The 26,187-nt window shown below is 46.8% G+C and overlaps 1 protein-coding gene across 6 annotated transcripts in view; it reads left to right on the top strand.

The window, feature by feature from the left end:
• LOC111850556 (tetratricopeptide repeat protein 28-like) overlaps window positions 1–26,187 on the top strand; it is a 240,536-nt gene that overhangs the window by 197,847 nt on the left and 16,502 nt on the right. For all 6 annotated transcript variants that reach the window (XM_072709145.1, XM_072709146.1, XM_072709148.1 and 3 more), the window contains 7 exons: window positions 1,453–1,976; window positions 4,167–4,276; window positions 7,524–7,653; window positions 7,909–8,127; window positions 10,102–10,255; window positions 21,435–21,575; window positions 25,100–25,244. In XM_072709145.1, coding sequence (XP_072565246.1) covers window positions 1,453–1,976; window positions 4,167–4,276; window positions 7,524–7,653; window positions 7,909–8,127; window positions 10,102–10,255; window positions 21,435–21,575; window positions 25,100–25,244 — 1,423 coding nt within the window. The remainder of the gene's footprint in view (window positions 1–1,452; window positions 1,977–4,166; window positions 4,277–7,523; window positions 7,654–7,908; window positions 8,128–10,101; window positions 10,256–21,434; window positions 21,576–25,099; window positions 25,245–26,187) is intronic.

Genomic DNA, 26,187 nt, shown 5'->3' with positions numbered 1-26,187 from the left:
TCGGACTCAGACCTCCACCCTGAGCCACCATGCTGCCCCTAAACCAAAACAAAACCCACAACATCTAATCAAAACCACGTTTGCTGAAAATGTGATGCTCAGCTGCTAGTCGGCTGAGCGTGCGGTCATGAGCTGGCTGCTGGGATTTATCTTACAGTCTAACCCCCCCCCAACGTGTGCGAGCCGCTAATGTCATTAAGAGAGTGATGGCAGAGGTGCGCACAGCGGCGGGGGGTGGGGGGCAGTGTGTAAGGACACTCTAAATAATCCAGTGGTTGCATTTCGCACGTCCAGGTCTGTGTGCATTAACAGGCTTAATTAGCCCTTGTGTTGAACCCCTGACTATCAGTCCCCCCCCCACCCCGCAAGCCTAGGGATGGCGAACGGGGCTGAACTGTCAGCCTAGGAGGAGGGGGTTCTTCCAAGTGCCATCCGTCAAGGTGAACCCCCCGCCCCGTCCTGCCAGCACACAGCAGGATACTAAATTACTCTAGTCAGCTGCTTGCCCCCCCTGTAAGAGTCAGCGCTGCCAAAGAAGAAAAATAAACATTGCAGATACTTAAAGTGGTAAGTTAAAATCTATTCATTAATTTGGAACAGAAGGGCATTCACGCCGCCCCCTGCTGGCGGAGCTGCACCTCACAGGCTCCCTCGTGTGCTGAGGTGACACATGGGGTGGCTGCACAAGAGAAGAAACCTCGGCTGTAATGTACCTAAAAAGCACACTGAACGGTGTTGAAAGGTGGTGTGTCGCGTGAGCTGCAGCAGTCTTAGACGGCGTGACTGTGCTGTGTGAATGGCCAGTGCCAGGGCTGCTGTGTATATATACCGTGGTACTGACCGCCCTCCTGTGTACATATACCCTGGTACTGACCCCCCGTTCCGGTGTATATATACCCTGGTACAGACCACCACCCAGTGTATATATTCCCTGGTACTGACCCCCTTCTTGTGTATATACAGTATACCTGGGTACTGACCCCATCCTCTGTGTATATATACCTGGGTACTGACCCCATCCTCTGTGTATATATACACTCTGGTACTCCCCACCCCGTGAATATATACCCTATATTCCCATGTATTTTGTAGATATATGAGTGTCCTGCGAAATGTTGTTATTCATTGTTTTTGTTTGTTGTTACATCCCGTTACAGCCAGGCCGCATTAAACTGGGTTTACTGTCCCACTCAGTCCCACTCAGTCCATCCATTAAAGTGTTTGCCTGGGAAAAAAATATTACCTAGCATTTGCAGGTTTAGATGACTTTTTCATTACAGACTGAGTTTTCTCACGCAGGTTGTATGTTTTTCCTATAAATATGATGAGTATTTGCATCCTGTGAAATACACAACGAAGTAATGATGAAAAGTCATTAAAATCACAAATCCCACTGCCTTTGTAGGGGGCAGTGAAGATGGCTCACAGCTGTCCCCGTATCACCCTCCACAGGGCTATGGGAAACCTGCAGCAGGCGCTGGTGTGCTTCGAGAAGCGCCTGGTGGTGGCCCACGAGCTGGGCGAGTGCGGGGGCAAGGCCCAGGCCTACGGGGAGCTGGGCAGCCTGCACAGCCAGCTGGGCAACTATGAGCAGGCGCTGTCCTGCCTGGAGCGGCAGCTGGGTATCGCACGTGACACGGGGGACCGCGTGCTGGAGGGCGAGGCCAGCAGCGGCCTGGGAGCCGTGCATCAGTTAATGGGCGAGCACGAGGCCGCCCTGCGCTGCCACCAGCACCACCTGGAGATCGCCGAGGAGACTGGCAGCGCCAGCGGCCAGGGCCGTGCCTACGGCAACCTGGGCCTCACCTACGAGTCGCTGGGCAACTACGAGCGTGCCGTGGTCTTCCAGGAGCAACACCTGAGCATCGCCGCGCAGACCAACGACCTGGCGGCCAAGACGGTGGCCTACAGCAGCCTGGGCCGCACCCACCACGCCCTGCAGAACTACTCGCAGGCTGTCATGTACCTGCAGGAGGGTGAGTGCATGCTAGCTTCCTGTTAGCGCTTAACCCGGTCCGGACCAGTCCTGTGTCACTAGTCATGATGTTCCACTAGCAGCAGTGAGTCACAAGCGCACTGTTCTCCGCTTTGTTCTGTCTCTCCTTGCACTTGGCCTTGGAATCGACCAAAGCAGGAGCCCTAAATAATCCCTCCTTAAGCCCTCAGCCAGAATGATCCACACAGGTTAAAAAAAAAAACACTCTGTTATGGTGAATATCTGGGATTGTTTTAAAAGGATTAATTTGTTCCTGGTTCCATCTGGCACAAACTTGAGTCATGATTATTAATGTCGTCATTTTGTATGTGTTTACCAGATGCCCAACTGGGCCAACACTAGCATTCCTGTATCTCCCAAATATAGCACAGGGAGGAGTGTCATATGGTACAAGCACGTCTCATTCCGGGGACGAGAGTCTGTGGCTTTGTGACGACAAGTGGCTATCTCCAGGTCACCGGTCTCTGATGTCACGACGGGTGACGCCGGTTGTCCAGATGATGGGGTGTGGCCATAAACTGATGATAGACGGCAAAGCCCCGCCCCCTGTCACCAGCTGACCCAATCAGAGCCGTGACCTTATGTTTTCCCATCTTCTAATGCGTGCTGGATGCTGAGGCTGCTAGATAAAGGCCACCCCCAGCACTCCCCCCCGCTTCCTGACAGCCAATTAATTCTTTCTGACTGACCTAAATGTAGAAACATGTGAAGTGCGCCTCCCCCCCACTTCACTCTGTGTCCTCGTCTCCCTCCCTCTCTGAGCCGCCTCTGAGTTTAATTGGGACGTGGTTAATTGGTAAAGTTGCCGTGTCTGTCAGGGGTCTCTGGTTGCTTCCTTTGCATGTGTCACGCTGTCTTTCATTCCCTTTTCTTCCCGGTCGCTCGCTTCCATGGGTCCCATAATTAGATGTCGTTCCGATTGGCCCAGGGAACCATGGTGAACCTCTTATTTCTGTGTGTGTGTGTGTGTGTGTGTGTGGGTTTGCATAGATCACATTTGGGGACCAAAATGTCCCCAAAGTGTGGTAAAACTTGAAACTTTTGGGGACATTTTTTCAGCTCCCCATTTGGATAACCTCAATTTTACAAAAATGTGCAAATCCAATCAAAAAAGTACAAATGCCAAATCTTATATTTTGTTTGATTACTTTTGGTTAGGGTTAGGGCTGGATAGGGGTTAAGGGTGTTGTGATTGTGATTAGCATTTTTCCATAGAAATGCATGGAAGGTCCCCATTTAGATAGATATGCCTACATGTGTGAGTGTCTGTGTGTGTGTTTCTATATGTATGTGTGCGTATCGAACAGGAGCAGGAGGAGAGCGGAATTGAATGAAGGATCATTTGCGAATTTTCTCAGGGCCTGTGTCTAATGAGTCCTGAGTGGCGCTGTGACCCAGCAGAGCCTCCCATCCAGCCCAGATGAAGAAGGCAGAAGGGGGGCAGCGGAGGGGACCAGGCAAGGGAGAGAGAGAGCGAGGGAGTGAGTGAGGCAGACAGTGTGGCAGGCTTCAAAGCTGCTGGGCCGGCAGACTCCCGGGGGCGTGGGAATGCAGGGAAGATGCGGGAGGAAACCGAAGAGCATTAGGAGCTTTGAAGAGTCTCCACTCCGCCTCATGGGATGCTTGGGGAGGGGGGGGGGCTCGTTTTCTGTAAGGACGCGGAAAGGAGTGTGCGAGAAAAAAAGGTGAAGGAACACTCCCTCCCTGGGGTCCGTGCTGAGGCAGGACGCCCCAATTACACCTCTGCTCTTCCCAGGTGACTTTGTAGGACAGGCGTGCGATTGGCCAGTCCCTGCCTGCGGAGACAGCCACGCAGGTCGTCTGGACCCCATTTCCTCATGGCGTGTGCTTCAGATTCAATCAAATAGTGCCTGGCTTGATTTATAAGTAACTCTAAGGAAGGTAATAAATGTATGCAGTGTGGTCAATAAGTATGTCATATCGTGTAGGAAAATCAGTCTCTATTGGTACTGTTTCTATACTTGTATCTGTAATGTGTTCATTCATGTTTGCTTCTGTATATTTGACTATAAGTTGCTTATTCTGGAATCCTTTGACAGTTCCGTATTGCATCATGGGATGTACATGGACTGCTACCTGTGTGGGATAATGTTGCCACGGGTGATTCCTGGACAGGTGCATGTGCTTCATCACTATTGCTCATCCCCAGGTCTGCGCTTGGCAGAGCAGCTGGGGAGGCGGGAGGACGAGGCCAAGATCCGGCACCGTTTGGGACTTTCCCTGTGGGCCAGCAACAACCTGGAGGAGGCCCAGCACCAGGTATGTGATTGGCTGCTGGAAAACAAGGCCTGTGTCTGCTGTCGGTGCCCATTGGCGCCCTCCAGTGTCCACAGTACCCTCTAACATCCTCATGGCTTCATCCGGGCTGTGATTGATACAACTTCCTCTGCATGTTAGCATGGCAAGAGAGGGAGGGGGACATGCAGTAAGAGGGTAACAGTGTAAATAATGAAAGGGGAGTTTGGGGGGGGGGGGGTGCAGACGGCAGAGGGTGTGTCTTCTGGACCCCACTGTGCTGCAACTGTGAGTTTTGGTTCCAGGCTTGGCAGGGCCCTCCTCCATCTGTATCAGGCTACGCCACTGTGTAATTATGAGGAGGAGGAGCATAAATAGTATTACTGCTAATGTCTTACACATGGAATTATGTTGTCCTGCCTGGGGTTTTGGTTTTAAGCCTGGCATAAAAAAGAACTGGTGATGCTTACATCGGATGTAAATTGTAAGTGTAATTACTTTTCTTACCATGAGTGTGTACCCAGTTTACCATATTATAATTAATAACTATAGTAGAACAAATCATCTGCACTCTTAATAATCCACAGAACTCGCATTCAGTTTGTTTGTTAAATGAACCGTTTACAGTTAATGGTTGCTGCATTGTCAGCATTACAGAAGTATCTAGCAGTCAAAGGAGTGTTATAATCTATCAGTGTTTGCACTGGGAGGGAAGTGCTGTTGAGGGGGTGTTTGGGTTAATTGTTGTGGATTGGCTGTAAGTTGCCTTCTGCTTGATCAGGGGAATGACAGGCCCTGGTCTGTGAGATTCTTGGGGCGGTTTTGATTCTGGTCCTGGGCTTTTCCTGCAATTGCTTTCGTCCCGTATTCCACCCAGGGAGTAACTGAGCCACCAGAGATTCTGGGTGAACTTTCCACTATTCCCCTGCAACATTCTTGGAAGGCTGCTGGCACACTGACCTCATGCCAGTGTCATTGGGCCTGGTGAAAGCATACCTCAGAGGCGTGTGCTCACACTTACATGTGAGCGGCGTGTCTGGGGAGAGGGAGCATGAGTCTAGACAAAATCACGCTAGACACCAGACAGGAATTGACGTGACGAGCTGATATCCAGATTCTGCTTTTCTCAGCCCCTGATTAACTGTTTGAAAGGCCTGCCATTTAGAGACAAAAGGAGCAAAACAACTTCATCTCCCCCTGGTGCTGGGGGGCGGGGGGGCGTGCTTTAGTCTTCTTTCTTCCACTCTGTGAGTGATCACAAAGCATAAGAGATGAAAAAGCTGGATTTCCTCGTCTTCTGCTAATGGTGGCAATTTCCACATCTGCACAAGGCAGGTATTTCCCTGGCTGATCTCCACAGTCTGGGGATCGTTTTGAGCAACAGAACTCACAATCCTCTGTAGTGACAGTGATTCACACTCATCTTTACTGCAGAAATAGCACCCACACTCCCATACAGTAACCGCAATAATACTCACAGTCCTCTAGAGTAACAGCAGCCATACATACAGCCTCCTACAGTGACAATAACAAAACAAACAGTCCGTTATAGTAACAGCAGATATACTCACAGCCCCCCTACACCAACAACAATAGTACTCATAATCCTCTATAGTAACAGCAGTTATACTTACAGTGTCCTACAGTAACAACAACAAAACTCACAGTCCCTTACTATAACAGTAGTGATACTCACTGTCCCCTCACACAGTACGTTTACATGCACAGCTTACTTAAGCTATGGTTATAGCTTGACTACGCCACTTAATCAGACTACTGTCCCAGTATAGATGCACGGGAAGGGAATTGATTTATTAACCGAAGTATGCCTGACTCTGCTAAAATAGGTGGCGATATGGCTCCTTTCAGCTAGTACTGGGCTTTTTCCAGGTGACGTATTATGTCAGACGTTAAAAAATAATTGAATTAATAATAATGGGTGCGTGGACAAATGAAGTGACCTCCCTAGGGCTCATATATTTATTCTGATCCCTCTCCACCCAAAAAACACTGCATTCCAGATGTGTAGTGTTATATTTACCGTTTATTGCTACTCATTTTAGGTGTTGCTTTAGCATCACTTCTTCTGCTACTGCTAGCAGCTAGAAATGTCTCTATATGGTTCCTCTATGTCACCATTAACTGAGCAACTTCGTAAACTTTTGTTTCGTTACTAGTCATAAGAGTTCAATGTATTCAATATCTCACATTAATTATTTTAATTTGTTAGCATCATATCATGTCTACAGGCATGTAATGTCAGCAAAACTCACCATCCCCTGTAATAATATTCACAGTCCCCTACAGTAACAGCATTGATACTCTCAGTCCCCTACAGTAGCAGGAAAGATACTCACAGTCCCCTACAATAATACTTACAGTCCCCTACAGTAACAGCAGTGATACTCACAGTATCGTACAATAATACTCATGCTCCCTCTGAGTAACAGCAGTGATACTCCCCATGCATTAGAGTTTGACAGCAGAAGGCTGACACATTCCAAGCAAAATGATTTGCTGCCTATAAGAGGCCAGGGTCTCATGGTCTCAGGCTACTTACACCATTCTCTCCCCCCCCCATTACCACTCTGGTACCCTTTAATGTCTGTCCTGGTACGGTGGAGATTACAGCCTGGTTGTTTAAATGATGTCAGCATTGGTTCTGTGTTCCAAGTAGTGTTGGTAAGGACAGCTCATCAGCTCATTTATTCCAGAGTCTCCTTCGCTTTGAATTTGCCTTTGTTGTTGTTCGTCCAGCTTACAACTTAGCCCTTAAATCTGAGAACAAAACTCTGGCTAAGCAAAGGTCTTTTCTTACTCACCCAGTTGTATAAGAGCTTTGTCTCTTCTCCCATCCTGGTGCAAAACAGATGAGAGGTGTGACACAGCCAGCAACGTTAAACAGTCAGCAGCGCCTGATTCCTTGCCATGGCGATGAGGGCACCCTACTGTGATGGGACTGCTGCCACCCAGTGGTCAAATATGGACATGACACTTTCCTTCACAGTGGCCATGCAGTGAACTTCCACACTGTGTTATTAGGTTAGGTGTTTGTTGGGCAATAACCATATACAGCTGGCAGATGTTTTTATATATATGAAAAAGGGTATTTTATAGTGACATAGCGTAGAAGAAGGAAACACAGACACATCTTTGAAACACCTGTGTTTTCTAAAACTTGGATGGAGCCCTCTGTGTCTAAGCTTCTCAACCCGCGTGTCTCACGGAGCCTGCGGCCGCCTGCTTATCCTGCTTTCTCTGCTCCTCACAGCTGTACCGGGCGTCAGCGCTTTTCGAGACCATCCGGCACGAGGCCCAGCACAGCACAGACTACAAGTTGTCCCTGTTTGACCTGCAGACCTCATCCTACCAGGCTCTCCAGCGGGTCCTCGTCAGCCTTGGTACGCACCCTGCTCAGCCTGCACATTTATGCCTTTGCAGCTTATTACAGGAAGGATATTAGTGTCAGTAACATCTGGAAAGGGAATTTATGAAAAAAACATAAATATAGGAAACCGGGGAAGATGAAAAAGAAAAAAATGTTTGCGTTTCGTTCAATTTATTTTGAATATGGCGGCAGTGCAGCATGTCACATGACCTTTTTACTATGTCACGGTCCTGATTTCATGTCAGTGTATGGCTGTATCTCCACACAGGCCACCACGACGAGGCCCTAGCGGTGGCGGAGCGCGGTCGAACCCGGGCCTTTGCCGACTTGCTGGTGGAGCGGCAGACGGGGCACCAGGACTCGGACCCATACAGCCCAGTGACAGTGGAGCATGTGCTGGACGCAGTGAGCAGCCAGCGAGCTCTGGTGCTCTACTTCTCCCTGGCCGCCGGATACCTGTACAGCTGGCTGCTGGCTCCAGGGGCAGGTGAGATGCAGGCATGGGGGGCACTGCAGGGAGGGGGACTGGGCAGGTGACAGGCACTGGTGCTGGGAGAGGGTCTGTTCCTCAGGGCTACCAGCTTAAGTTATTAAAGTTAATAATATTTTATATATAATAATAATAATGTTTTTTTCAACATACATGTGGGAAATATGCTTCCACATAATATAATTAATAGTTAAAAATATATTTTTTTAATTCCAGTGCATTTCTTCTACATGATTATTGTTCATTGCCCAATTTTAGCTGTGCTACGGTGGCACGATGCTTAGCACTGTTGCCTCACATCTCTCGGGCCAGGGTTCGAGTCTCTGCCTTGCCTCTATCTGTGTGGAGTTTGCATGTTCTCTCCATGTTCTTGTGAGGTTTCCTTTGGGTTCTGTGCTAACTCTGGGTACAGTAACTCTGCTGAGGTTAGTTGGAGATAGCCACCTGTCCTGGGTCGTTCCCTGCCTTCTGCTGATAGGCTGTGGACCCCCTGTGACCCAGAACAGGAAATGGATGAATTGATAATGGAGCTGCGCTTGATGTGTTTAGTGTTTATTGGGCACTATGCCTGTTGTGAATGATAGGTGACATGGCTGCTTAAACCATGTGTGACTTGTGGTGTTAGTCAGAGTAAATGAACCTCCGGCAGCAACAATACTAGGCTGTGGACCGAAATGATGCAGTAAAATATTCACCTAGCGAACAAAGTTTGCAAAACTTTACAGGCAGCATTTGGTAAAAAAATAAACTGTTATGAAAGTCAGAACTCTTCCTCTTCTGTAAGAAGGTGGCAGCCTTGCTGTCAGTAATTAGCAGTTATGTCCTAAATCCCCAGAAAATACAGCTGCTTCATTCTCTGTTTTTTTCGCACCTGCTTAGCTGCTCTTTCACAGTCAGGAGGTGTTAGGGACCTCAGCTTCTGCGGCGGCTTTCCGTCAGCACTGCAGGATTCACATCCGCTTGGGATGTGAGCGGCTGGCTGGTGTCACCGCAAAGACACACACACACATGCACACAGAGAGAGAGAGGTTTGTAATTATATCTTTGTGAGGACTCTCCATTCATTTCTATGGGGAAAAGTCTAATCCAATGACACCCTTAACCCCTATCCAGCCCATTGTGGTCCCCACAATGTCAGAATAAAAGTTTTTATCACATTGTGGGAACATTTGGCCCCCACAATATAATATATGCATAACCACATGTAGCAGACTAGCACAGAGAGTAGAAAGTCCATTATAGTAAATGACCAGTGGCACCCCCAGCCCATCCACTTGGCCCCAGTAATTATGCAGCGGGTTTAAATATGAAAGGAGAGGGATCGCACACTGTGCTGCTCCAACATGGTTCGGGCTTTAGGTGGAACTTGGAACAGCTTGTTAGAAAAATTGGAAACATGCATCAGGTAGAGCTCCACATCTGTGCAGGGGCATAATCCCCCAAAGCCTGTGTGACCACAGGACATAGGGGATTCATGCACACTGGCACCATCTAGCAGGGTGTGACCTATGAAACAAAGGTGCTGCGTCTGTGATCGGAAGGTCATGGGTTCGAATCCCGGCGTTGGCAGAGTGGGCCCTTACCGCCTGATTGCTCCGGGCCCTGTCTGACTTTGCTTTCTCATTTTCTGTTGCTTTGGATACAAATGTCTGCTAAAAAGGGTAAATGTACAGCTAAACAGTGATTTATCAATTTAAATGTATATAAAACAAATAAGTAAATCTATATCTGTGGAATGTAATCCTTTTTAACCATGTGCATAAGTTATATGATGAGATATGATGATGCTGTAATTGGTTTTTCCGTGGTGGTTTACTGTGGTAATAACAGCCACCATGATTGCACAGCTTGGTGTGCTTGTTCTGAGGAGCCCATTCTCACAAGTGATGCCTAGCCAGACCCTCCTGGGAGATGACCTTCTGATCTACAGCTGCAAAACGGATCGCAAACCCATCCCGATCCCTTCTCCAGGCATCCTCAAATTCCACGAGGTCTACTTGGGCGAGGGAGTGTCCGAGGCCGGCCCAGACCCCCAGGACGGAGGGGGGGGCAGTGGCGTGACCTCGCTGGAGCAGCACATCGCCGGTGTCCGAGAAGCCCTGGGCGTGGACTCCTACTACAGCAGGTAGCGAAACAATCTCTCTGCCCCCACACAGCCCACAGCAGCAGGACACCGGGCCTGGACCTAACCCTCTTTTCTGGGTTGCGTCTATCAGGTTCTCCAAGGGTCCCCAGATCAGAGTCAAGATTAGAGTTGTACCCGATTATGAATATCATTATTGTGACACCATATGGGCTGGGCATTATCCTTGAATCATGATGCTGGCTATGCTGTGATTGGTTAAATCCTGCATAGGGCCAGCAAGCGCAATATACACAAAACAGGAATGCAGCAGGAAAGCCTGGTCGATGGATGTGCTAAACCATCACAGAGGAGCTCCCCATGGATCCCCCCCCCCATGGATTTGTTCACTTTAGGCCGTAGAGGCTGGAATCCTGGATTCGAAGTACAGTTCTCACCTGACACCAAGTTAGCTGTGAAATGCTGAGTCTCCACGAGCTGCTGGGCAGCGACAGTAGACTAAAGTCCATAAAGGAGGACATGCTGTAACGCAATCAGCATCTGACAAATGGCGTCCTATGCTAATGCTGGCACGGGTGGTGCGTTTAAGGGAAGTTGGGGGGAGGGGATGCGTCGGGGGGGGAAAGAGCTGGGAGCTTGTTATTCTGAAATGCTCCATGGTTGAGCGAGCGACCGTAAATGCAAGCATCAAATCCATAACGATCAATCAGACTAGAAAGGTAGAGTGATGGCCAGGACAGGGAATAGAAGGACAGATAGTGAATTTTGCTAAAAGAAGAGAGAGAGGGAGAGAGAGAGAACCTTCAGTGGGATACACAGTATATAACTGTAGATGGGAGGAGAGTTGATTGGTAGAAAGAAAACAGGAAAAATATAAAGTAATGGAACAAAAAGGAAGAATGATGATAAAACTTCACACAGTACAGAAATATTAACACAGAATGTGAGTAGAGTGCTAGTACTATGATGAGAGAAGAGTAGAAGGTATCATACAGGATGTAGTATTATTGGTGGAGTTTCAGTATATTGCAGAGAGTTCGCCAGTAATTATTATTACAGAGACAGAGTAAAGTAAAGGTGAGTAATAGAGAGTATTAAACAGGAAATTGATTAGTAGTAATATTGCACAAAAAGCAATCAGTACTACTGTAGAATGTTTCCATTAGCCACAAACAGCAGCACAGCCAAAAACCTACATAAGCAGACGTACTGTATCATTCACAGAAGCAACGTCACCTAAGAATATCACTGCAGTACTAGAAGTACCGCAGAAATAGTATTAGAGCATTTCACAGGGAGTAAAGCAGGAATAAAGATAATGGGTATTAGTACTGCACAAGTAGACAACAGTAATTAAAGGAAACAGCATAGTGTCGTGTATGACATGCAGCGGAAGGTGCCGGAAGCAGTGGAGCCTGCATACAGGGAGGAGAGGGAACAGTAGAGAGGAAGCCAGCTTTGCGGCTCAGCTTCACACCGCCCCAGGACGGTCTGGTCCCTGTGCCACCTCAGCGCTTAGCCCCACCAAAGTGATAATAAGCAAAGCACGTCCTCACCTGGGGCTGCTGCCATCAGCCAGGCCCTAATTAAAAAGCACCACAAGGCCTAAAACAGGAGTGACACAGAGACCAAGAGGGGGCTTGGTGGGGGGGCAGGTGATGAGATTTTCATTAAATGGCTCACCCTGCACCTCATGGGATGCCAAGCTGTACCTCTCCACATGGCTAGAGGAGCAAGGGGGGGGGGGGGGTGCATATCCAGTGCAACATTCTGAGAGTCAATCGACACCAAACGATAACGGCTATAAGAGGCGGGTGTTTCCAGCCTAGCAGACGGGCTCCTCCCATTGGATGTCACCGAAAGCAACGAGGCGCTAATGTCACTGTCAAAGCGGGGATTGACTCTGCTCGCTGACTCGTAACCGAAACATATTAACAGCTCGCCAACTGGGTGATGTGGGGGGGGGACATAGAGGGAACAGAGAGAAGAGGGGAGGAGATCTGTGAGCTTGGGTACGAGTGGCTCTTATTAAAAGATTGAGTAATGGAGGAAGCAAGATACAAAGAAAGAACAAGGGAGAGACATGCAGAGCCACCCCAACACTCCGGCTCCCTCTGGCACCCCAACACTCCGGCTCCCTCTGGCACCCCAACACTCCGGCTCCCTCTGGCACCCCAACACTCCGGCTCCCTCTGGCACCCCAACACTCTGGCTCCCTCTGGCACCCCAACACGCCGGTTACCTCTGGCACCCCTACACTCCGGCTCCTTCTGGCACCCCAACACTCTGGCTCTCTCTGGCACCCCAACACTCTGGCTCCCTCTGGCACCCCAACACTCCGGCTCCCTCTGGCACCCCAACACGCCAATTACCTCTGGCACCCCAACACTCTGGCACCCCAACACGCCGGTTACCTCTGGCACCCCAACACTCCGGCTCCCTCTGGCACCCCAACACGCCGGTTACCTCTGGCACCCCTACACTCCGGCTCCTTCTGGCACCCCAACACACCGGTTACCTCTGGCACCCCAACACTCTGGCTCCCTCTGGCACCCCAACACGCCGGTTACCTCTGGCACCCCAACACGCCGGTTACCTCTGGCACCCCAACACTCCGGCTCCCTCTGGCACCCCAACACGCCGGTTACCTCTGGCACCCCTACACTCCGGCTCCTTCTGGCACCCCAACACACCGGTTACCTCTGGCACCCCAACACTCTGGCTCCCTCTGGCACCCCAACACGCCGGTTACCTCTGGCACCCCTACACTCCGGCTCCTTCTGGCACCCCAACACACCGGTTACCTCTGGCACCCCAACACTCTGGCTCCCTCTGGCACCCCAACACGCCAATTACCTCTGGCACCCCAACACTCTGGCACCCCAACACGCCGGTTACCTCTGGCACCCCAACACTTCGGCTCCCTCTGGCACCCCAACACGCCGGTTACCTCTGGCACCCCAACACTCCGGCTTCCTCTGGCACCCCAACACGCCGGTTACCTCTGGCACCCCAACACGCCGGTTACCTCTGACACCCCAACACGCCGGTTACCTCTGGCACCCCAACACTCCGGCTTCCTCTGGCACCCCAACACGCCGGTTACCTCTGGCACCCCAACACTCTGGCTCCCTCTGGCACCCCAACACGCCGATTACCTCTGGCACCCCTACACTCCGGCTCCTTCTGGCACCCCAACACACCGGTTACCTCTGGCACCCCAACACTCTGGCTCCCTCTGGCACCCCAACATTCCGGCTCCCTCTGGCACCCCAACACTCCGGTTACCTCTGATACCTGCATGATTTTGGACAGCAGAAGAACACTGATGTAGACAGAGGAAACCTGTAAAACAGGTTAAAAGTTTCTTCCAGTATTTTAACTCTAAAAGAGCTCTAAAAGCTGAAATTACTAATCTGCAGGATAGTAAGGGTCTTATAATTGAAAACGACATTGACATAGTAAATGAGTTCAATGATAGTTTTGCACGGGTATTCACTGTCGAGGACACTAGTAACTTACCAGTTCTTATTACTAATTCAACATCGTCTATAACTAATATATATATAACTGAAGCTGATGTTTTGCAAAGCCTAGCTAAGCTCAAAATAAATAAATCACAGGGCCCTGATGGCATCTTACCTATAGTGTTAAAAGAGATGAGGGATATTATTTGCCGACCCTTAACATTACTGTTTCAAAAATCCTTATCTGAAGGTGTGGTACCTTCTGATTGGAAGCATGCCAACATAACGCCCATTTTCAAAAAAGGGGATAGAAGTAATTTGTCAAACTATAGGCCAATCAGTCTAACTTGTATAACTGGTAAAGTTATGGAGGCTATAATCAAAGAGAAAATGGTAGATTACCTGGACTCAAATAACATTTTGAGGGATAGCCAGCATGGATTTAGGAGAGGTAGATCCTGTTTAACAAATCTGTTGGAGTTTTTTGAGGAAGCTACTCAGGAAGTTGATGATAAGAAGGCCTATGATGTCATCTATTTAGATTTCCAAAAGGCTTTTGATGTTGTTCCCCACAAGAGGCTCTCACTTAAACTCAAAGCGACAGGTATTTTAGGAACTGTAGCGACTTGGATTGATAACTGGTTAACGGATAGGAAGCAGCGAGTAGTTATAAGAGGCTCGATGTCACAGTGGGCCTGCGTTCATAGTGGGGTACCGCAGGGTTCAATTTTAGGACCACTTTTGTTCCTAATTTACATAAATGATATAGACACCAATATATACAGTAAACTGGTGAAATTTGCAGATGACACCAAGGTGGGTGGTGTAGCAGATACTGAACTAGCGGCTCAGCAGCTACAGCGGGATCTTAATTTAATTAGTGACTGGGCTGACACCTGGCAGATGAAATTTAACATAGACAAATGTAAGGTACTCCATGTAGGGAGCAGAAATATAAAGTACAGGTATTTTATGGGACCTACTGAAATAAAGGTAGCTGATTATGAGAAAGACCTTGGTGTGTATGTTGATGCTTCCATGTCTCATTCTCGCCAGTGTGGGGAAGCAATAAAAAAGGCCAATAGGATGTTGGGGTACATCTCCAGGTGTGTGGAGTTTAAGTCAAGGGAGGTAATGCTAAGATTATACAATTCCTTGGTGAGACCTCACCTAGAATATTGTGTACAGGTTTGGTCACCATATCTTAAAAAGGACATAGCGGCCTTAGAAAAGGTGCAGCGTAGGGCCACAAGAATGATTCCTGGTCTTAGAGGAATGTCATACGAGGAAAGGTTATTTGAGCTAAATCTGTTCAGCCTCAAGCAAAGGAGACTGAGGGGGGACATGATCCAGGTCTATAAGATTCTAACAGGTTTGGATGCTGTTCAACCGAATAGTTACTTCAGCATTAGTTCAAATACAAGAACTCGTGGCCATAGGTGGAAATTAGCGGGAGAACATTTCAAACTGGATTTAAGGAAGCACTTCTTTACACAGCGTGTAGTCAGAGTATGGAATAGTCTTCCTGATAACGTAGTGCAAGCTGAATCCTTGGGTTCCTTTAAATCAGGGCTAGATAAGATTTTAACAACTCTGAGCTATTAGTTAAGTTCTCCCCAAGCGAGCTCGATGGGCCGAATGGCCTCCTCTCGTTTGTATAGTTCTTATGTTCTTATGTTCTTATGTACAAACACGGGAGGAGCCAGCACACCCCACAAAGAGAGGTGGGAGGGCATTTGAACCCACGGTCTTAGCAGTGTGTGACTGCAGTGCTGCTCACTGAGCCACCAGGCCAGTCCTCTGGGGGGGTTAATAGTAGGGAGCGGTCTTTAGGGGAGGTTAATGATTACAGGCTAAGCTTAGCTCCTTTACCTGATGCTGTGTGGGGGGGGGCATACTCGTCAGGTCAGTGAATGGCACCCTGGGAGATCGCGACATCCTGCCACTGGCCCCGGTACTGCTGGCCCTGGTACTGGGCACCCTTCATGGCTCGCTGAACATCTGGGACAGCTCAGGAGGCCTTGTGGGGACACTCATGGCAAAGAGGGGTGGACTAGGCACTGGGCAGGAGTGGGACCTCCCATGGAAGGGAGCTGGCAGGGTGGAGGACAGTATGTACACCCCCTGTGGTCCAAGCCAGTCCTGCTGCAAGATGACTTCTTCATTCTCCTTAGTTCTCCTCAAATTTGTATATGAAAAGTAAACTGTAGCTGGTGTGTGTGTGTGTGTGTGTGTGTGTGTGTGTGTGTGTGTGTGTGTGTCCTGTGGGGAACAAACCATTCCTGGCTTTTGGTGGTTTGAGGTTAGGGACTGTTAATTACAGCAGAATGGGTGCCAATGACAAGTCCCCCAGTGTAATGACACATAACACATTTCGCTGACTGTGGGGACATTTCAATAGAAATGAAAAACAGATATAGTGGGGTGCCTGTGTATCATAAACACAGCATAACATTTAACATTTAGTTTGTTATTTATTTTCATCTTTTTAAATTTTGGTGATTGCTTTGGGATTGTTAATTATCCTAAAATGAGATTTAATGGTAACTTACTGTGATGTGAGGGCAGGATCTTTGTGGAAATGTAGTATTGTGCAGAGGATGCAAGAGACGGGTCTTCTTCTGACCTAATGACCTACCAGGTTCAGTGCCCTGCTGCTTTCTGATGGACATTTGAATCAAAATGAAACTTTTACCAAAGACATGGTGTTTAAAGATGAGGCTTAGTTTAGCGTAGTTTAGTAAAAACATGCCACAGACATGCTGAAGATCCCTCATTCCTACCTTATATGTGGCTTTGTTTGTTTGTTACAGAGCACCTAATGTAGCTGCAGAGGAAAGCAGGATGTTGTACATCAGTATCAACATTAAGAGTAATAAAAATTATGTGGTAGTTATGGGTGATTTTAATTTACCAGGGATACAGTGGGACCTGGGATACAGTCTCTGGCTCTACTGTAAATGAACTTGAGATGGTGGAATTGGTGCAGGATTGCTATTTTACGCAGGTTATTAAAACTCCTACCAGATGAGAAGCCATTCTCAATCTTGTTTTCATTAATAACCAGGATAAGATAAGAAAATTTGAGGTTTTAGAACCACTTGACAGTAGTGATCATGAGAGTTGTAGTTCTCAAGGTCCAGTCTTGGTCTCGAGACCACTCGACCACTCAACCTGACCTCGTCTTGGTCGGGTGCTCATTTTGTCTTGATCTTGCCTTGGTCGAGTCTCGAAATATTACAAAACATATTATCTGAATCGATATGAAAATATACTTCTTTCCCCACACATAGCAGAAATTCTGCTGTCTTCTTGTAGCAGCGCTAATTAAAAATGTACTACATGTGAAACACACTGGGAAGATCACGATTGTCCGTCTGTTTGTTCGTAGGTCTCTCACACTCAGTTGGATTACAACTTGACCACCCTGTGCCATCATGTCCGTGTCAGTTCATCTTGAATAGATACGTTTGGGGAGCCGTAGTCAGATATGAAGTCACCGAGGTCCGGACCTCTGTAATTTTTTTTAATAGCTAAAAATAAAATTTGAAGCTAAATATTCACCTGAAAAAAAACAGCAATTGAAAATCTCTATGAGCCAGGTGAATTCTTAAGTGTAAATTCTGTGCGTGTGTGTGTGTGTGAGTGAGAGAGAGAGAGAGAGAGAGAGCATTTAGTATCAGCATGATATCAAAACAAGTGTATTTGATGTTGGCTTGTAATGGTGTGTTAATATGAAGTATTTCTTTTTCATTTTTATGTTTATATATGGTTGCAAATATCCTTAAATTACATGCTTCATACCCATAATACTTTAATGCTCGGTGATGTTCTTATGATATAGACCTAAATTGATTCAGTAAGGCACATTTATGTTGTAGGGCTGGTGAGATCTATGCATCCCGGCATGCCTTGCGAGCACGTGTATATAGCCCCGTCTATGTCATTGTAAATAGCCCTTGTAGCCCAGACCTTCTGGACCAGCCCTTGTTGATCCTGAAGTAGTTATGATTATAGTTGTATTTCCCTATTGTTGCGTGTCGTGTGTACCCTGTCCGATCCTCGCGTGTTCTTAGCGTGTATAAATCTCTCACCCTGTGCACCTTACAGTTCGCTGTTTCGCTGTTATCTTTGGGTTCGGTGCTCGTTGGGTGCCAGTTATAGTGTTGTTAAGGACTATCACAGAGAGTGAGTTCTGTCCTGGAAATAAAGCCTCCTCATCCTTTGCTGCTCTTGTGATGACCGGTGCTACAATAGCTCCACATAGCTTGCTGTAACCTAAACTATCAACTAATTGATAGGATCTGTCATTTAACACTGCCTGTTCCCCAGAAAACAAGCCGCTTGTATGTAATATGTGATTGACGAGATCCACCCCCCAACCCCCTCATCCCCGAGTCGCAGACTTCACTATTTTTCACACGCTGGCTGCAGCCGTGCTCCTAGTCTCCTTATGCTGCATCAGGAACTGCTACCTTCCTTTCGGAGAGCTGTTCACACGGTATTTATTTCACTCATCTATCATCAGCTGCCCCTGTTAGGCCATGTTCACACTAGGGAAGCCAAAAAATGCAAGGAAAAGTACATCTCGTTGTACTGCATTTTTTTTTTTGTTGCCTGCATTTTTCTGTTTTCATCTTGCATTTGTCCACGTTGTTGTGTCTCTTTATACGTTTTTAATGTTGCGTTGTATTAGCCATTTCTATAATTGTGCATGATTGTCCCTAGTGTTTGTGGAGAAAAAGAGAGAGTAAAAAACGCATACAAACACTTTTGAATGCGTTTGTATCCATTTTTCACTGTCATCAATGGGAGTGTGCAGTGCAGAGAAATGCATGCAGCAGTGTGTTTTCAAAGTGGGAACATCATACATTGCTTTCTATGTAATGTATGATGTTCTAGTGAATTGCAGAATGTGCGTGTTGATGAAAACGTAATATAATGCGCATAGTGGGAACGAGTACTGGACTGTTTTGGGCATTGTTGGTAGTGTTTATTGTTTGGTGTTTATTGTTAGAGTTTTGTATCCAGTTTTACTATCGCCGTCAGGAGGATGGGGGAGGGCTTTGTGTATGTGATTTAGTTATATTGTGTGTTTTTTATGCATCTGCATTATTGGTTAGAGCAGTGGTGTCCAATCTTATCCGTAAAGGGCCGGTGTGTATGCGGGTTTTCGTTGCATCTCCCTAATTAGATTACTAATTAGAGGACTGATTGGCTGAAGACTCACACCTGGGTTTGAACAGCTGACCTACAGGTTATCCCAAAACCTGCATACACACCAGCCCTTTGCAGATAAGATTGGACACCCCTGGGTTAGAGTATGTAAACATTACAAATTTTCAATAATATGATCTTTTGGAATTACAGTCGAACCCACTTATCTCGACCTCGGTTAACTTGTCAACCCCATTAAGTCGACGTTTTTGAAGTGGAACCGCCAAATTCCCTCTGTCATTTTCTCATCGGTTATGTCGATTCTTTTATGTCACCGAACCCTAATATCTCGAGCACAAAAGAGGGCCAAAATCACCACTTAATATCGGTTATCTCGATCCCCGTGACTAATCACCGGCTTTTAAAAATGTATCATAAGTGCTAAACAGCCGCATTAGCACGTATTCAAATCGCATTCGCATGGTAATTTGCTGAACAACGCAGCGGTGAAACGCGATCCAGGTAAATCCCCATCAAAACTGACGGTATGGAACTTTTGTAGGAGATGAAACTGTTTTAGACAGCATAAATAATATTGAAGCATTTCTTAAAGGCAAAAAGCAACAAAGCATAGTAACCGCGTGTATGATACTTTTCAGAGCTGTGTCAGAGCAAAATGACTCGTGAATTTAATTTTGACACTGGTTAGCTTTTTGTAAAAACGAACTACAGTACACCCCGCAGGTTTTTTGTGATTTTGTGAGCGATCTTTGTGTTTGCAATGTTGGAGAATATAATGAAAGGTTTGTATTGAGAATCGACGGTGGTTTTTATTGTATACTGGTAAATCTCTGCTGTTAGTTGGTGCACATATGCCTTTTGTTGTTAGCCAACATGTATGTACATTTTTATAGCATGCCGATCGCGTCATCAAACAAATCGCAGCAACGCTGTTGTATAAAAAAAACACCAAAAACCTGTGTATGTACAGTCTTATTTATTAACGCACATCATGTACATAAAGAAATTTCAAGCACGTTAATATATTGCCGCCATATTGGTTTTCGGTTATCTCGATCATCTCGACGCTTTTTGGCAAACCTCTAGGCCAGCGACACAACCGGGTTCAACTGTACATAAATTAAAAATATAGCCCTAATAGTCTTGATCTTGGTCTTGACTTGGTCTTGGGTTGAATGAGTCTTGATCTCGAAACAGATGATCTTGAACACATCACTGGTGATCATAAACATGCTTAAATTTGAGGTTAATTTTAGTGCTCAAAGAGCAAACTCCAAAACAAAAATATGTTACGAAAGCTAACGTTAATGGTATGAGACTGAAACTAGAAACTGTAATCTGCATGGAGGTAAATAAGAAAACTGTTAAAGTGGCATGTTTCCAGCAGTTTACTACTGAAATTAAAAACCAAGTCAGGATGTGACATGTAACAAACCTTATTACTAATCCGGCGTTATCTATGACTAATATATGTATAACTGAAGCTGATGTGCTCCGAAACATAAATCGCAGGGCCCTGATGGCATCTTATCTATGGTTTTAAAAGAGATGATATTATTTGCTGACCTTTAACTTTACTATTTCAGAAATCCTTATCTGCTGGTGTGGTACCTTCTGATTGGAAGCATTCTAAAAAAGGGGATAGAAGTAATCCAGCAAACTATAGGCCAATCAGTTTAACTTGCATAACTGGAAAAGTAAGGGAAGCTATAATCCAAGTGAAAAATGGTAGATTATGTGGAATCAAATAACATTCTGAAGGATAGCCAATATGGATTCAGGAGAGGTAGATCCTGTTTGAGGAAGCTATAAGAGAAATTAATCACAAAAAGGCCTACGATGTAATCTACTTAGATTTCCAGAAGGTCTTTGATGTTGTCCCCCACAAATGGCTCCTGCTTAAGCTCATAGCAGCCGGGATTTTAGGAACTGTACCAACTTGGATTGAAAACTGCTTAACAGACAGGAAGCAGTGAGTAGTTATTAGAGCCACAATGTCACAGTGGGCCTGCGTTCATAGTGGGGTACCACAGGGTTCAAATTTAGGACCACTAGTATTCCTAATTTACATTAATGATAATGACAACATTACACACAGTAAACTGGCTAAATTTGCAGCCAGGTCTAGATGCTGTTCAACCAAATAGTGACTTCAATATTAGTTCAAATACAAGACCTTGTGGAAATTATCGGGAAAACATTTTAAACTGGATTTGAGGAAGCACTTCTTTGCACAGCGTGTAGTTAGAGTATGGAACAGTCTTCCTGTTAGTGGGTTCTTTTAAATCAAAGCTAGGTAAGATTTTTGCAACTCTGAGCTGTTAACTGAGCTCTCCCCAAATGTGCTTCATGGCCCAAATGGGCTCCTCTCGTTTGTAAATTTCTTATGTTCTTATGGTCTTTGTTGCTCTTCTCTGCACCTCCTACATTATTACATGGTATCTGATTTATTCACCCATTCACCGATGACTTAATAACTCAACCAAACTGAAATGATCTGTCACCAAAATACTGGTAGCTAGGGAATCATGGTGCAAGCACAGATGCTGAGAGGTGTGAGGTCTTCCTTGCTCCAGGGGTTGCTCCAATAGCGAGACGGAGAGCGAGGCAGGAGACCTTCTCGACCAGCAGTTTGAGGAGCTCAACAACAAGCTGAACTCGGTGACAGACCCGACGGGCTTCCTGCGCATGGTGTCCAGGAACAACCTCTTTAACAGGTGAGCCTTCCAGGCCTGCCGCCTCCTGTGTGACCTGGGAAACACTCACCTCTCTGATACCTGACTGCAATTTTTCTGATCTCATCAGCTAAAGAGCTGAGATCAGTCCCAGTTGTGCTCCTTCAGTCTCAATCTGGATTGCTAACTTCACAAAAGTAGCCAGTCTCATATTGCAGTGAGTGCAGGTACACTGGAATCCTTTCGTCTTTGTATATCCCATCCTTTGCGTCCTTTCTGACACATATAGAGGTCAGAATGAAGCTTAGTGTCTTAGCAGAGGGTCAGCCATTTTCTGGCACCCCTGAAGCATGGCTGGGGGTTAAAGGCCTTGCTTAAGGGCCAAATTGAGATGTGAGCACAGAATTCAAACCAGTGACCTTCTGATCAGAAGCCTAAAGCACTGAGCCACAGACTATGTTATCACCCACTGCAATGCAAAGGCAAAGGCTCATCAGTAGTCTGATTTGACACGACCCCCCCCCCCCCCCCCCCCCCCAATAGCGTTGGCACTGCAATGAGGCTGTGCTTTGATGTAATAACTGAGCCGTAATTGAGTTCTAGGGCATGCTAAAGCCTTTTAATACCTCCACAGGTCTGTGGCTAATAATCCCCCCTCCATTTGTGAGACAGGTGGATGGGGGGGGGGGGGGGGCGGAGCTCTGCCATTTATGTCTTCTGCCTTTAATTTTCACATCACAGTAATATCACCATTTCAGGGATTTATTTCATATTTACCTCAGAATTTCTTCTCACATTCTTCTTTTTCATTTTGTGAACAAGGCCACACGTTACGCAAAGAAAGGCCCCCACAGGATCCTCAAATGAAACAGGACCCCCCTCCCAGGGCCACGGCGTGCCACATCTCTGGGGAGGGGAGCTGCCTTGGGTCCTTGGGGCCATGTCATATATCGGATGACCTTTTGAGCTTGAGAGTCAATCTTCTTCTCTGTGTGAGCTCTGGCCCCATCACATCTTACAGAGAGACAGTAGTAACGCCTCTTAAACTCTTGGTTTTCATTGTTTAGATCTTACCTAGGTCTTGTTAAAGCAAATCTGTCTGTCCAGTTTGTCAGCTAAGGAGAACCTAATCGTGCCGTCTGTCCAAGCTTGTGCTGCTCATGATTTCACTCTGTTTTCATTAACATTAAAATATCCTCAAATCCCCTTGCTGACCGTAACTTGCCCACAATCTCCTGCCGTCTGACCGAGGGAGCCCCGTTTGTTGTCCCTCGGAGGCCAATTCCAGAGTCAGGGCCCGGATTGGCAGTTTGGGCTGGACAAGAGCCAGTCTCTCTGGGCTGTGATGAGGCGGGGCAGGGGGGCTAGGGAGGTTGCTAGCTGCCTGAGCAGATGGACACTGAGGCTGCCCACGGAGATACAGGCTGTCTGTAAACAAAGCTCAGGCTTTTCTGCCACCGCCGTCGCAACATGCGGCCCCCGCATCCCACAGACGAGGAAACCAGGTGTGAAATTGTCTGGTCATCTGGCATGTGTGGACTTTCAGCGCCCGGGACGATTCGCCACGGGGTGCCGATAGACATGTCACATTCCCTTAACCTTGCCCTCAAGCTGCCTGTGAAGGTTTCCCCTTAAAATGGGGACATTCTCACTCCACGCATATTTTACGGAAGCTCAGCTTCTGTGGAATTTCAATCCTCTTAGACCGGTTAAAAGCTCCAAGGCGCCTTTGTTGTTGTGAACATGAAATGTGTTTCAGGGGCTACTTACATGGGTTTAATTTGTATGTGGGGAGGCGATAGAGTAAAACCCTCTGTGTCCCTTAATGTTTGATTATAGGCCATTCAGGAAAAAAACAGCCCCACAGTGGGAAGCATAAATTGTGAGGCCAGAGGCTGCCCTGAAAAAGCAGGTTAAGCAGTTCTTGTAGAGCTCTCTGCTGCCATCTTGTGGAGATGTCAGCATGTAGCTTTTGCACATGCAGGGCAGTGTAGCCCTTTTGCCAGGTTTTTTGATGCAAAACGCACACACACAGGAGGCAGGACTCAAACCCCGACCCTGCAGGCGTGAGGCAGCAGTGGTTCCCGCTGTGCCACCATGTTGTCTCGTTTCCTGCAGAAAAATTTAAGAAATGCAATCAATGCCAGTTACTCACTTCTGCTTCCATTTGTGGTAACTTAGTTATGTGCAGCAGCATTTCCGAAGCCATTCTGCCTACTCAGGGGTGACCAGCAGGGTGACGACTTTACCCGTGGAAAACAAACTGCATCCAGATGAGTTTAATCCCCTGTTAATCTATAAGCAGTGTGAAACTTGACTGTAATTTATGCTTTGGGTTGTGCAGCTCTAGTGGGAGGGGCGATCCTTTAATCATTGGCAGATCATTTTCTGCAAATCCCTTACTTATATATTTGCTATGCCATGCTGAATGGATCCTGTTGTCAGATATGAATATATACCCACAAGCGCACACACACACATACACACACACACACACACACACACACACACGTACTGCAAAAGTCTTAGGCAGCCTAAAGAAATGTTTAAAGCTATTTTTCTGGGTAATAAATGTACATTTGCTCAGACCGAAAAACACTATTTAGCATTAGAACATATGAAAATAGAAATGAGGTTTCTCCGCAGGGTGTCTGGGCTCTCCCTTAGGGATAGGGTGAGAAGTTCGGATATCCGGGAGGGCCTCAGAGTAGAACCGCTGCTTCTTCACGTCGAAAGGAGCCAGTTGAGGTGGTTTGGTCATCTGGTGCGGATGCCTCCTGGGCGGCTACCCGGAGAGGTTTTCCGTGCATGTCCTACAGGGAGGAGGCCCCGGGGCAGGCCCAGGACTCGCTGGAGGGATTATATCTCTCGGCTGGCCTGGGAACGCCTCAGCATCCCCCCCGAAGAGCTGGTAGAAGTAGCTGGGGAGAGGGAGGTCTGGGTGCCTCTCCTGAAGCTGCTACCCCCGCGACCCGAACCCCAGACAAGCGGTAGATGGATGGATGGATGGATAATTAGTAAAAAAAAAAATGTCAGTGAGATATTGATTAGCTATATGAGGTGTGCTAGCTGTTGAGTCATATGGGTGTATTGGATGGTTGCTGCAAAGACAGGTGATTTTAGAAGAGGTTTTGAAATGGCTAAGATGACACACTTTGACAGACTTAATATTGTAGTTTTATACCAACATTAAGGTCATTTAAACCTAATTTTCTTTGGCTACCTAACACATGTGCACAGTATTCTATATATATAATATTTTATATATTACACACACACATATATATATTTGTGTGTGTATGTGTGTGTGTGTGTGTAAATCAAGTCTTCATAGCGGCTGCTTATGTAAATATTGCAATATTGCATTTGCTTATTCAGTACAGGGTTGGGGAGGGAGAGGATACCAGTCCATCCCAAGCCCATGGAAGTCCTGATGTTAAATGTGTAAACACCATACATAATATACTTGTGATAAGTCAATGTATAAATAATACAGCACACCGATGTCCTATGCTGAGACAGCACTTTGTGTCCCAGCAGTGTCCCCCTGTCACCCTCTGTCACAGGAGCTGTCAGAGCATGACCAGCCTGTTCAGCAACACTGTGTCACCCACCAAGGAGACCGTATCTTCGCTGCCGCGCCGGTCGAGCACCCTGGGCAGGCCGCCTCTCCGCGCCCTCTACGACCTGCTCATCGCGCCCATGGAGGGGGTGAGCTTCCCTGCCAGTCACCTCCAGCGCCACCTGCTGCTGCTCCCCCACGCTTTTCATTAGCCCTCTTCTCTGAATGTCGCACGCAGTCGGGCTGCTGTGTGATATTGACGACGTTCTGGCTACCTGTGCGCCCTGTATGGGACACCAGTCGATCACAGGGCACACACACTCAATGGGCTAAATTCCAGTTCCCTAAGCCCATTTAAAGGAAATTCTACTTAGACACAGGGAGCAAACTCCACTGGTGTAAAGCTGGGAGCTAGAACTGAACCCCCACCCCTGTGTGATCCCCCCCCTCCCCCAGCAGCAATTCCCTGGTTTAATCATCCGTTTAATGTGATGCTTATAAATGTCAATAAGAAGGCAGAGAAAATGCCTTTAAATGCTGACAGTATAAATATTCCACCATATTAATGTAATGGATCATTGCTGTTTTTTTTTTACACATAAAAATTTCATTCAGACTATTAAATTACAGTCTGAACTACTCTGAAGAATTTGGTCCAGTTAGAACTTTCTATCTAATATCTAATTACGATCTCTAAAGAAACTTGGGGACATGAGATTTCTGACAGTACTCTTGAATAATTTATTCTCATATTTTCATATTTCATTATTATTTCAAATTACATTATTCTTCCGGCCTCCATACTTTTATGTTGCTCTGTATTTATGATGAAACATTGCACGGTCTGATGATGCAGCGTGTACTGCACTTAGGGTGGTTCTCAATACCAAGAACGCAGAGATCATACTTGTGGTCTTGGCAAGACCGGTCTTGCTGATTTGCTTCCCAAGAATGAACTTGTGGTGCAGTGACTCATGGGATTGTTCTCCTTTGGCGAGGATGCAGCTAATGCATCCTTGATATTTGGGGCCTGGCAAGAAGGACGTCCGGGGATTTTTACCTTCCTCTGTACCTCTGTTCTTAGTATTGGTA

The sequence above is a fragment of the Paramormyrops kingsleyae genome, chromosome 2, assembly GCF_048594095.1.
Source record: "Paramormyrops kingsleyae isolate MSU_618 chromosome 2, PKINGS_0.4, whole genome shotgun sequence".
Lineage (NCBI taxonomy): Eukaryota > Metazoa > Chordata > Actinopteri > Osteoglossiformes > Mormyridae > Paramormyrops > Paramormyrops kingsleyae.
This window is presented reverse-complemented; position numbering and strand designations above follow the sequence as displayed.